General features: G+C 37.8%; 1 protein-coding gene across 1 annotated transcript in view; it reads left to right on the forward strand.

Moving 5' to 3' along the window:
• Positions 1-10,171, forward strand: part of pou1f1 (POU class 1 homeobox 1) — a 63,577-nt gene extending 53,406 nt beyond the window's left edge. Inside the window, exons 3-8 of the mRNA XM_063050174.1 lie at positions 796-894; positions 2,976-3,047; positions 5,495-5,740; positions 7,390-7,554; positions 9,263-9,323; positions 9,958-10,171. Coding sequence (XP_062906244.1) covers positions 796-894; positions 2,976-3,047; positions 5,495-5,740; positions 7,390-7,554; positions 9,263-9,323; positions 9,958-10,171 — 857 coding nt within the window. The remainder of the gene's footprint in view (positions 1-795; positions 895-2,975; positions 3,048-5,494; positions 5,741-7,389; positions 7,555-9,262; positions 9,324-9,957) is intronic.
• Positions 10,172-12,968: the final 2,797 nt, after the last annotated feature.

A 12,968-nucleotide genomic window follows, 5' to 3' on the forward strand; every position in this document is an offset into this window, starting at 1 on the left:
GACCGTATCTACAAAATGAGTGTTAATCGTTCATTAAATAACACCATTAGTTTTCACAATTGAAATCGCTTGATTTGTTCCAAAATTTTATCTCAAAGTGATTAATGGGAGAGGCAGCAGTTCTGAAAAAAAGGAAAATTTTTAAAACGGGCCTTTGCAGAATGGCTGCTACGAATTTTCATTAAAATGCTCATAGAATGGAAACAGCAGAACGAGTAGGTTTTAAAATTGCAATTTTTGTGAAGACCCACTTTGAGTCCATTCCCCTTTTCTAATGATGCTACTTCCATGGGGGGAAAAAGGCACAATTAGAAACACCATCTGAAGATTTTCGCCATATCATCAAGAAATTTGTTTTTGTTATTTGAAAGCAAAATTACGATCTATTGCATTTGATTACCTAAACCGTACGACGCTAATCAGATTTCTAACGGTGTTTATTTCCTCGTTTCATTGCAAGCACGGTGTCGAGTTTCTTAGCCTTCCTGATTAGATGCTGGTGGCGGATTATAAGAGTGGGATAGTAATATCGCAGGGAAAGGCCATTAAAATTAATGAAGAAGTGAAATTGCCTTATAAATACTGGCACGCGACCGACGTGCGCAATGTAGGAGCCACGCACATCTTCAGCCACTCTGTAAACGTAGATGTACTGGGGCCCACCATCATAGGAACCGTCCGCTATCAGCAAATGAGAAGGAAGGTAAGTACGGCTAAAAGAAAGCATTTTTGAAAATTGGTTGTTGCATAATTAGTTCTGCAGGATGACAATTTAAAATGTGAATTACTTCGCAGCTCTTAGTTCAGAGACCTCGCTGCTACTGACAATGCACCATCCAAATGCCGCTGAATGCTTCTCCGGCCCCAACCAGGGAATCAGTGTGGTTTCAACAGGTAACTTAAAGAAAAAAATCTTTGTTCCCATTCAAATCTTATTCATTACACTATAGGTTACAAAATTAAAGGGTTGACTTATGAGGGGCAGTTGATAGCTCCGGAATTGTACTAGTTGGATTTCGGTCGAATGGGGGGGGGGTGGGAGGAGGGATCTCATTGAAACCTATCGAACATTGAAAGGCCTAGATAGTTTCGACGTAGAGAGGATGTTTCCATTCGTGGGCAAAAAGGACCAGAGGGCAAGCTTCAGAATACGAGGACTCCCCGTTTGAACAGAGATGAGGAGGAATTTCTTTAGTTAGAGGGTGGTGATTCTGTGGAATTCACTGCTAGAGACGGTCGTGGAGGCTAAGTCATTGGTTATATTTAAAGCGGAGGTTGATATTTAATAAGGGTGTCAATGGTTGCAAGGAGAAATCTGGAGAATGAGATTGAGAGGGATAATAAATTGGCCAAAATGGAATGGTGGAGCAGATTTGATGGGCTGAATGGCCTAATGTCTTAGATCTTATGGTCTTAATTAGAGTATGGGTTAACTAATCAGGGCTGGGAGATAGGTCAGAGCACTTTGCCCACACTGACGAAGAGATGAGGATTGTTATCAAATTTTGGGCACCTTAAAAATGTGAAACCACTTTTAGCGAGATACACCAACATTACGCACTGCAACTTTTGCGCTACACATTCTAACTTTGTAAGTAAATATCCCAAAATGATAAGATGCTTAATGGCTTAGTAATAGGGATGGTCAAAGCCTTGGTTAAAACTGGGATTTTAAAGTGGAGTTGGAGCCGAGGTACGAAAAGCAACCCTTCAATAATAGTTCACGGAACAGGGGAGCAGAGCTGGGAGAGCGAGGAATTAAAAGCAAGTTACAGCCTCGGTATACAAACCAACGATATGGCTATGCGTTGGCTTAAATATAAGAATTTTGTGCAGCTATTGACAGATGCACAAAAGTTGACTTATAAATAATACAAGGTAATTGCACGTTGCATGATTCTGTTAAACGTCACTTACAGAAAGCGATCATTGGTCTTTCAACTAGAACATCAGATCACCGTTTAAAATAGAGTATGCAAAAGCGAGTCTGAGGCTTCCTTTTTCCGCTGTACCTCTTAATTAACCCCGTTGGTTACACGCCAACCGAAGCTCAGTTTGCCACATTCGTAGCTCTGCGTCAGAAATTCATGAGTTCGTTTCATTCCAAAAATCTGGATGGACGTCAAAGTCATCGCCTTTAGGCAACATCAAAAGTTTGTCCTTGACGTCTTGGCGCCTTTTATTCCCCCCGCCCCCCGCCCCGACAAGCTCTAACAGATAATTTGGTCATTTTGCGGGAGCCTGCTGTGGGCAATTTGTCTACGTCGCAGCAGAGATTGCAATTAAAGGTGATTTTGTTGTTTTGTGCTTTGAGAGGGATATGTAATTCCACCTTCGTTTTGATCAAGCCCCATTGCTCAAACATGAAGGAAGATTCCACCCTGCAACCCTTATTAAAGGTTGAGTATTTTGCGACAAACTTTCAGCAAAGGAAACGTTCGTTGAATAAGTTTTACAAATGTTTAATTTTAATTCTTGTTATCTGACGTCGTACATGGGCTACTGGAAAAAGTACGAGCCATATTGGTACAGTAACTAAAAAAAAACACCTAGTTCACGAATTGTATATCTATAGATAATTTTGTCATTTTAAAAATAACTGTACATTAAATCGTGTTAATTGACTTTTATGCAAATTATTTTATCTTTAAGACATCTAAATGCGGAAAACATTTCGATCGCTACATTGTAAGCAGTCGTCGTGTATTCCTAGCACTATTTTTTGAAGAGCATGTTAGCAGAAATATTAAAGCTTTCAATTAATCAATTGTCATAATTATAGATTTAGAATGGTATTCGAAGAACATTTTGAAATTGGAGATTTTTGCTGTTTTATTTGAAACTATTACTAAATTAGGTTTTTCATACGCTGTGCTTTTTCTAACTAGTCCCATCGGTTTTATCCCCGATACAACCACTGTCAACAGCCAAATGTTCCTTTATGCACCTCCCCCCGGGGTCTCTGGCCAATACATCCACCGGACTCCATTACTCCATGCCATCTTGCCATTATGGGAGTCAACAATCTCCTTATGGGGTTATGACGGGTAAGGTGAATATACCTTTCTCTTGCTGTTGCTATTACAATTACGTTTCTGCTTCTGAAAAGCACGGTTTGGATGTAATAATCTTCCTAGCTTTCCAGTACGGCTTTGCAATTGATCTTCAGTAGTTACCTCATCACAACACAAACGCCACGCGTACGTGCACGAGTTTTTTTTAAGTACGCGGAATGAAATCGGCCAATACTGTATGCCGAATTTGCGATTCCACCACTCCCAGCAATGCCCATACTTGTAAGGTTATTTGACCAGGTTAGCGACCGGAAGTCAGAAGTGTTGTGGAACGCAACCCGGTTTCGGGACAATTAGGAGAAAGTAACGCAGTGATTACAGGTTTGTTTTAAATGTGATGACTGGAAGACTATAATGAATTATAATGAATGGACAAGGTGTGTGTGTGTTGTGGGGGGGGGGCAAGAAGAACTTCTACCCATATATCAGTGTAGCGTAGCGGCGGGGTGAGGAAGTTGGGGCGCTTGCAATGAAAACGATTTTGAAGACAAACTCTCAGATTCTTTAGTCCATTTCAAATTCCCCATCAATTGATGCTGTTCTTAATCAACTTTATAGTGGTGGAAAATGGAGTGCTAACTACCTCCATAAGAGTTGAGAAGTGGTTAAATGAACCTTATATTCGCTCTACAATCAAATGACTAAAATGTTAAGAAGCACGATTTCGGCTACAGTGAGAACAGGTTTTTATTACGAAGTTTAGATCTGAACGAAAACCCAAGACATTCTGCAGATACTGGAAATCCAGAGTAACACACACAAAATGCTGGAGGAACTCAGCAGGTTAGGCAGCATCTATGGAAAGGAATGTAAGGTCTCGGCCTGAAGCTGGTCTCCATAGATGCTGACTGACCTGCTGAGTTCCTCCAGCATTTTGAGTGTGTTATATCTCATTGACTCTTCTCCCCCCCCCCCCAATAAAAGGAACTTCCATCTGCTCTACGTATTGATATCCCGGTAACCGTGTTCCAAAGTGTTGCACTGACATTGTTGCCAATTTTGTCATCGATTCCGGCAACAGAATTTAAAGTTCTTAATGCCAAATAGATAGTCAGTCAAGAATTTTCACGTGAAGATGAGCCTATTTCCAAATTTTGACACAAAATTCACAGAAAATATGGGGCACATTCTTCCGTCGTCATCAGTTCAAGACGAGGAGCTGCGAAGGTAATCTGAGAATTGATCAGTTGCCTTGCATTTTACAGAAGTGGAACAAGCACTACCAACTCAAGCTAAGCAATCACTGCGTTTAAATTGATAGGATGGTAGATGCATTTCAACGTTCTAAGTAAATGTATTATCAAAGTACCTACAGTACCTGTCGTCACATATTACCCTGAGATTCGTTTTCTACAAGAATTCACAGTAGAACAAGGAAATAGTATAGAATCAATGAAAAATTACAGATGAAGACTGAACAGATAGCCAACGTGCAAAAAAAGACTAACTGAGCAAATACAAGAAGCTAATATACAAGTAAATCAATAATACGGGGAACATCAGTTGTACTCCTTGAAAGTGAAAGTATGTTTTCTGAACCTTTAATCCAGCTAACTTCCAGTGTACCTGAATATATTAAATTATTTTATTTACACTTCTGAAGATAATTGAAACACATAGATTCCATTTTTAAACTAAAAATTGTGTTGAACGATAGCGATAACCATTAGGGAATGATAGCGTGAAGGGAATTAAATAAACACGTGTACCAGCGAGGGACGGAGAATTCAGGTACAAATTAGGAACGGAGTAGAACCGTCGGACAGGTATACAATAGTTAATACAATACATAGGGTTATGGTAGAATACCAAACTACTAGCGAGCTGCAAAGGAGAAAACATCTTTGGTCATTGTACATTGTCTGACACTCACCATTCTAGTACAAAGTCCAAAAGGAATATTTATCTATATAGATACAGTATATCGGAGACTGTAGTACTTAAATAAATAAGTCTGGATTAGGCTATGCAATACTCTACAGTCGCTTAATATGTATATTCTCATTCCAATTACTATTTTGATTCCCATCTCAAAGTTAATCATTTGTTCTACGATTTTTTTTGCGGTGGCTCTGGTATTTTGACAATTTGGAATACGTAGTGACGTCTACGTATGAAACTTCATTAGAAACGTCTACGGGTGAAACTTCATTAGAAATATCACACCTTAATAAGGATGGTAATATTTTTTATGACTCAAATAAGGTGTGAAACTTCTAAAAGCAAGTAAACAATTCTACTAATGTTGTAGAATTCCATTCAAAAGATAAACTTCATGAAAAACGCGCAGCAGCTAAGGCTAAAATGATTGATCAAGTTCTTTACTGCCTGATAAGATGTATAGCTTCGCGCATATAGTAAGTTATTTTCCATTTCAAAGGGTGTTTTTAACAACCTAGCGACATTGTCTCTGTGAGCAGGTGGCCTTGCTCCGTGTCTGTATAAACTGCCCGAGCATGCATTGAGCACCTCTTCCTGTAACCTGGGCCATGGATTTACTTCCTTACATCAGTCAGTCCTATGCGAGGAATCCATTGCCGTGGACTTCAAACAGGATTTCCGAAAAAAGAATAAAAGTACCGAGGACCCGGTTGCAGCGGATTCGCCAGAAATCAAAGAACTAGAGATGTTTGCAGCTCAGTTTAAATTAAGAAGAATAAAGTTGGGTAAATAATAAACATTGTTTTGTTAATTATGCGATTATTTTGAGAGTTAAATGCCGCGGATACTTTGGCTCAAATGGTGCTGCGATAAAATCATCCTTTTGAACATGCAAAGGATTAAGCGTACATTGCAGTTCAAAAAGTTGAAAATCATGTTTAAGAATGTGTTAACGATAATTTTTTTTGGGGGGGGTTTCAACAGTAAGGAAAATGAATATCGAAGGTTCTGTTTGAAAACTCTCTCAAAATGTTAGCGACCTTTGGTAACTACTTATTTAGAGCCTGAAGGAAAAGCTGTGAAATAAAAAGGTGTACAATGTGGACGGGAGGACAGTGTTGTCAGCGTTTATCAGATTCATCATTTCTTTTGAGGATCTGAGTTTATACCTACATTTCTAATCCTGAGATAATTTAGTTCATGAGTATTTTCTATTGGAGAAATAACACATTGCATGAAAACAATAATAATGCATAGGATGAAGATCAATTAATACAGAAAACAGGATTTTGATGCTTGTACCTCGAATTATTTTGTAGTTCTATGAATTTACCCCATCTTAACATAAGTAATAAGGGAGCTTAGATTCGCATTTCTATTTCCAAAAGTGCAATAATTTTATATTCACAATTCATTCAACAAGGTAAACTTACAAGTGATAAGGTTTACTTCTGTCTTGTTTTATAACGCTGAGTTTTCAACGTAAAGAGGGAAACAAACGTGAAACTATAATGATGATGCATGAATTAGTGATTCAAAAATGGGATTAAAAGTCTGATTACATTCTGGGGCCGACAAAGTAAGGACCTGAAAACGATTCAGAGCTAGGGGTTGTACAGAGTAGTAAAAGAAAGCTAATACCCCACCCTGACATGAAAACAACTTTTCCCCTGCAGTGCATGGAACTTAAACGCAAGGATTTTGCTGGTTGTACCTCCAATTTTTTTTCCACCTCTAGTAAAAGGTTATCGACCTCAAAGGTTAACTGTTTGTAGTTCTACAGAAGATGGTGGGATTTTTCAGTATTACCCGTCTTTATTTTAGAATTCCAGCATCAGCAGTATTTTGTATTTAGTTTGGACTTAAAATCTAGTCCAAACTGAAAGGAGGGTTTCGCGTCGGTGCTGCCGTTCTTCCCATTTCCAAAACACAAATAAACTTGTATTTCAATCGAACACTGTAAATTGTCCCTTGAGTGAAAGTGAATGGTATTATCTGTGGGAAATTGGTTTCAATGTGGTGAGAATAAAATGGGATTTGTGTAGGATTCATTTAAATTGTCGTATTAACAGCTGAATGTCATGTTTCGGTGTTCGAAAACCTAGCCCTGTTTGTGACTTGAGAGTTTATTTGTTATTTTAATATAACTAAATCCAAATACAAAATACATCCTGTTTTGCACTTTTGTATATTTGCTCCCAATTTATAAATTAAGCCAAGAATAAAAATTATAGTAAGAATGTGTCATTTCTTTCCTTATGTGGAAATGTGCGAATTGGAAATTAATTAGCTTCAGTTACTTGTAAAACTGTTCAATTTCAAGCAGGGTTAAAGTTCATAGTTCCAAACAGGTGCGTGCAAGTTTAATATTTACACTGTGTTGCCTCAATTGATAATCTCCCTTGAGGCCACCTTTCTTCCTTCCTCACCACAGGTTACACACAGACAAATGTTGGAGAGGCGCTTGCTGCTGTGCATGGCTCAGAATTTAGCCAAACAACAATTTGTCGCTTTGAAAATTTACAATTGAGCTTTAAAAATGCTTGCAAACTTAAATCCATCCTTTCCAAATGGTTAGATGAAGCAGAACAAATAGGAGGTATGTGTCTCTCGATTTTTTTAAATTCTGTTCCATTGAGTACAATTATTTCTGTTAATCACTAAATAATTATTAAATTTCTCAAGTTTAATTTTGATATACCGGATATCCAACTTATTTGCATAAATACATATGCATTAGTTTTCTTTGAATTTATTTCAACTCTTCCCCATCAACAATTTTCTATTCCTTTAACTCCCAACACATATGTAATTTCCTCCTACTACAATTAGGTGTTTGTTGTTAGAATGTACCATATTCTAAACGATCATTTCCTTCCATAGATACTGCTTAACCTGCTGAGTTCCTGCAGCATTTTTTTTTGTTGCAATCATTTGCCCCAGTTCTTAAATGTTAAATTTTGCTAGTATGGATATTTGTTGTTGTAGGAGCCTTTCCTAAATCATATGTGCTAACTTGAAAATGAACAAGATCCTCAGAATGCTGAGAGTTCAAGAATGGTTAAATGTTGCTGTAATTAAAGCAAAAAAAAACGTGGTTATATAGATTTTTAATACAATAGTAGATATAACCCGTTTGGGTATACTATAATTTATACATTACCTTTAATAAGGGAGATTTCTTTAGGTACTTTCCAGGAGCGTTATCAGAAAATTGAAAGTAAAATTTAATCATTACCATTAATACCTGGTGAAAATTCACTTAAATTTACGTAGAGGGTAGATAACTATTCTTGCCTGAGGAGGTCATTTTATGAAGCAATTTTAAAGCAAGACAGTTCAAAACAAAGGAATTCCTTGATAACTGAGGCCATTGCCACCAATTCTGGAAAGATCAAAACTACAGAATTGGAAGATAGATTATTGAAAATTTATTGGAGTCGATTATTAAAGATTATTATTGCAGTAGGGAAGATTTGAAAAATCAGACCTGGAATGCCCATACACCTGTCCTTCCATTCAGCTTGATCATTGCTGAATTTTATCGCTTTTTTTTTTAACTGACTTCATTGTTGCTTTAACAATTCCATCTCATTTTCAAAATGTTCTGATCAACACACTGAAGAAAATTCTGGGGAATCAGAACTCTACCCTTTCTATGGAGTCTTCCTTGCATTACTCACTGAATAATTGAATTCTAACTTTAATGTTATGGACCTCTAATAAAAGTAGTATTGCTCTACTCTACCAAATAATTGAATTGTCATATTCATTAATTTTCAATCGTCAAGGGAATTTAGCATGTAATCTGTTTTGGTAATTTAATCCTTGTAGTCCTGGTAATATTCAGCAATTTGTACAGCATTTGCTTCAAGACCACTGTAAACTGCCAAGGCACACTGCCAAAACTGAATGTGGGAATATATTCAGAAGCCAGCAAATAATATGCTACAAGCATTGGAGTTTGATCTGGTTTACGCCCACGTAACTAAGCCAAAGTTAACCAAAGTTTTCAAAGAAGAGAATGGATACAAGTTCTTGCAGTTCTTTATCTGTGGAATTCTCTGCCACAGCAAACTGTTGAGGCCAGTTCATTGGCTATGTTTAAGAGGGAGTTAGATATGGCCCTTGTGGCTACAGGGGTCAGGGGGTATGGAGGGAAGGCTGGGTTCTGAGTTGGATGATCAGCCATGATCATAATAAATGGCGGTGCAGGCTCGAAGGGCCAAATGGCCTACTCCTGCACCTATTTTCTATGTTTTCTATTAGATGAATGCAAATTGTATTCTGTTACTGTTTCCTCGCAGTTTTAAATAATGAAAGGGCAGGAACAACTGAAAGGAAAAGAAAAAGAAGGACTACAATCAGGTGAGCATAATAGTTAAATATTCTCATGAGGAGCAATGTGTTTTCCACATAAAAGTACATTCATTTTAAAATACAAACTCAGGCTAATCTTCCTGAAATTATGTCTTGTGTATGAAAAGGTTAAGAGCAACTTTTATAAATTTAAAGTTTCTTTTAAATGGGGCAAAATTGTGAATATAAACTTTTGCACCATTTATGATAGAATGATAGCAAATTTCATGTTCATTGTGACACTTAGCAAATCCAGTACTCAACAGTTTAAAAAAAACTGGGAAATTGATAGTTTGGGTTTTCCCATTAAAAATCAAAAATTGACAAAGCATTATATGCCTGTGACAAGCTAATTAAATACTGATGCAACTTCCATACATGCAAGTTGAGGGGGAAAAATTTCTAAAGCAAGACATTTGCAAAACCATTGAAATATATGCATGGATTTTACCTTTCTACACTACATGTATGTTGAATATTTTCCACTACAGGAAAACAAAATTTGTTATGCAAAACTTTAAAGTTCAAGTTTACACTGCTACTTCACAGGAAATTGACAAGTACAAAATTAAGGAAATAGTATAATAAATTATACAGCAAGCACAGATTGAACTAGTCTATACATTTGCTTTTGTATCATCAGCATGCTCGCAAAAGAAACACTAGAGACACACTTTGGACATCAAAGTAAACCTTCCTCCCAGGAGATCATGCAAATGGCAGAAAGTCTAAACCTGGAGAAAGAAGTCATACGAGTCTGGTTCTGTAACCGACGGCAAAGGGAAAAACGAGTGAAGACAAGCTTACACTACAATTCATTTTGTTTTTCCTTCAAAGAGCACCTTGATTGTAGATAAAACTCAATATTCTAACCAGGATTTTTAAGCCTAGAAACAGCAAAATATCCAAGCTATAGATTAAAGTGTATTAACAAGATTACTAGAGTTTCCTGAAAACATTTGATTTATTCCATAGGGATTGAAACATCAAGTCCTAGTAGCTCTACTGTAGATCACAATTTATGCTGCCTCTTGTATTTGCAGACTTTCAGCTCTACCAAATCTCTTGCCCAATATTCAGATAGCAAACCGTTTAGAATACTTGTGATTCATTTCATTTGCTTGGGTAGAAGAAACAATATCATAGTAGGACTGGAATCTATCCTCAGCCACCATACATGCATTGGTGGCTCCTAAGCATAAATATTAGTACAAAACCATATGATTTCCCTGTAATACTAAATACCACCATAACTGATTGGAAATCTAAAATATTTTGCTGTGTGGCTCTGATACTCAGTGACTCTCCCTTTTAAATCAGATTTCTATCCTGCTAATTTTTATTTCCATATCAACATATGGTGGCTAATGTAACCCCACTTTTTAAAAAAGGAGGGAGAGAGAAACCAGGGAATTATAGGCCGGTTAGCCTAACGTCGGTGGTGGGGAAACTGCTGGAGTCAGTTATCAAAGATGTGATAACAACACATTTGGAAAGCGGTGAAATGATCGGACAAAGTCAGCATGGATTTGTGAAAGGAAAATCATGTCTGACGAATCTCATAGAATTTTTTGAGGATGTAACTAGTAGAGTGGATAGGGGAGAACCAGTGGATGTGGTATATTTGGATTTTCAAAAGGCTTTTGACAAGGTCCCACACAGGAGATTAGTGTGCAAACTTAAAGCACACGGTATTGGGGGTAAGGTATTGGTGTGGGTGGAGAATTGGTTAGCAGACAGGAAGCAAAGAGTGGGAATAAACGGGACCTTTTCAGAATGGCAGGCGGTGACTAGTGGGGTACCGCAAGGCTCAGTGCTGGGACCCCAGTTGTTTACAATATATATTAATGACTTGGATGAGGGAATTAAATGCAGCATCTCCAAGTTTGCGGATGACACAAAGCTGGGTGGCAGTGTTAGCAGTGAGGAGGATGCTAAGAGGATGCAGGGTGACTTGGATAGGTTGGGTGAGTGGGCAAACTCATGGCAGATGCAATTTAATGTGGATAAATGTGAAGTTATCCACTTTGGTGGCAAAAATAGGAAAACAGATTATTATCTGAATGGTGGCCGATTAGGAAAAGGGGAGGTGCAACGAGACCTGGGTGTCATTATACACCAGTCATTGAAAGTGGGCATGCAGGTACAGCAGGCAGTGAAAAAGGCGAACGGTATGCTGGCATTTATAGCGAGAGGATTCGAGTACAGGAGCAGGGAGGTACTACTGCAGTTGTACAAGGCCTTGGTGAGACCACACCTGGAGTATTGTGTGCAGTTTTGGTCCCCTAATCTGAGGAAAGACATCTTTGCCATAGAGGGAGTACAAAGAAGGTTCACCAGATTGATTCCTGGGATGGCAGGTCTTTCATATGAAGAAAGACTGGATGAACTGGGCTTGTACTCGTTGGAATTTAGAAGATTGAGGGGGGATCTGATTGAAACGTATAAGATCCTAAAGGGATTGGACAGGCTAGATGCGGGAAGATTGTTCCCGATGTTGGGGAGGTCTAGAACGAGGGGTCACAGTTTGAGGATAGAGGGGAAGCCTTTTAGGACCGAGGTTAGGAAAAACTTCTTCACACAGAGAGTGGTGAATCTGTGGAATTCTCTGCCACAGCAAACTGTTGAGGCCAGTTCATTAGCTATGTTTAAAAGGAAGTTAGATATGGCCCTTGTGGCTACAGGGGTCAGGGGGTATGGAGGGAAGGCTGGGTTCTGAGTTGGATGATCAGCCATGATCATAATAAATGGCGGTGCAGGCTCGAAGGGCCGAATGGCCTACTCCTGCACCTATTTTCTATGTTTCTATGTAACATATTGTAGCATCTTTAGTCAATCAAATAGGGTAATTTTAAAATATCCCAAGATCCATTTTTGAAAATATTTATATCATAAACCACATTGATTAGTTTATTAGTACTTTATTGCAGTTCACTTTAATTAACCTACAGGGGAAATAGTATTCTAGGAAATAAACTACATGCTGGTATGAGAAATGAAAATACAAGCTGAGGAAATTGGTCTGCACTGTACATTAAAATTAATGGAATAGAATAAATGTCTATTTATTAAAAATTACAGAATTTTCAAAATAGTCTAGTTATCACTTTTGAAATACATTTGCATGCTATTTTACTACATGCAATTTTGATCATTACTCAGTGCATTTCCAAATGAAAGATGACCCATAAAGTTCTTCATTAAAATGTCAAGTTCTTCACTTTAATGTCAACCACTAAAGCAAAAAGAGAATGAACAAATAGAATGCTAAACAGAGCAGCACAGGAACAGGTCCATCTGAGACTGCATCAGGACCAAAATGACAAAGGTTTACTTCTCTCTGTAGATGCTGCTATACCTGCTCAATTCATCTGGGTGTGGGTTACTCTGCATTTCCATCATCTGCAAAATCTTGTGTTTGTAATGTCATTCAAAAACTTGTGTGTTTGTAATCTCATTATGCCAATCTAAAACAATGCAGTGCTTGCACATGGTCTATATCCTTCCACTCACTGCCTGCTTATGACCCTGTTGAAATGCTTCTTAAATATTACTATTGCATTAGTGTCTACACCTTCCACTGTCAGTGCATTCTAGGCACCTACCACTCTGTAAAATAATTGTCTTGTAAATGTTCTTTGAATTCACCATCAA

The sequence above is a fragment of the Mobula hypostoma genome, chromosome 6, assembly GCF_963921235.1.
Source record: "Mobula hypostoma chromosome 6, sMobHyp1.1, whole genome shotgun sequence".
NCBI lineage: Eukaryota > Metazoa > Chordata > Chondrichthyes > Myliobatiformes > Myliobatidae > Mobula > Mobula hypostoma.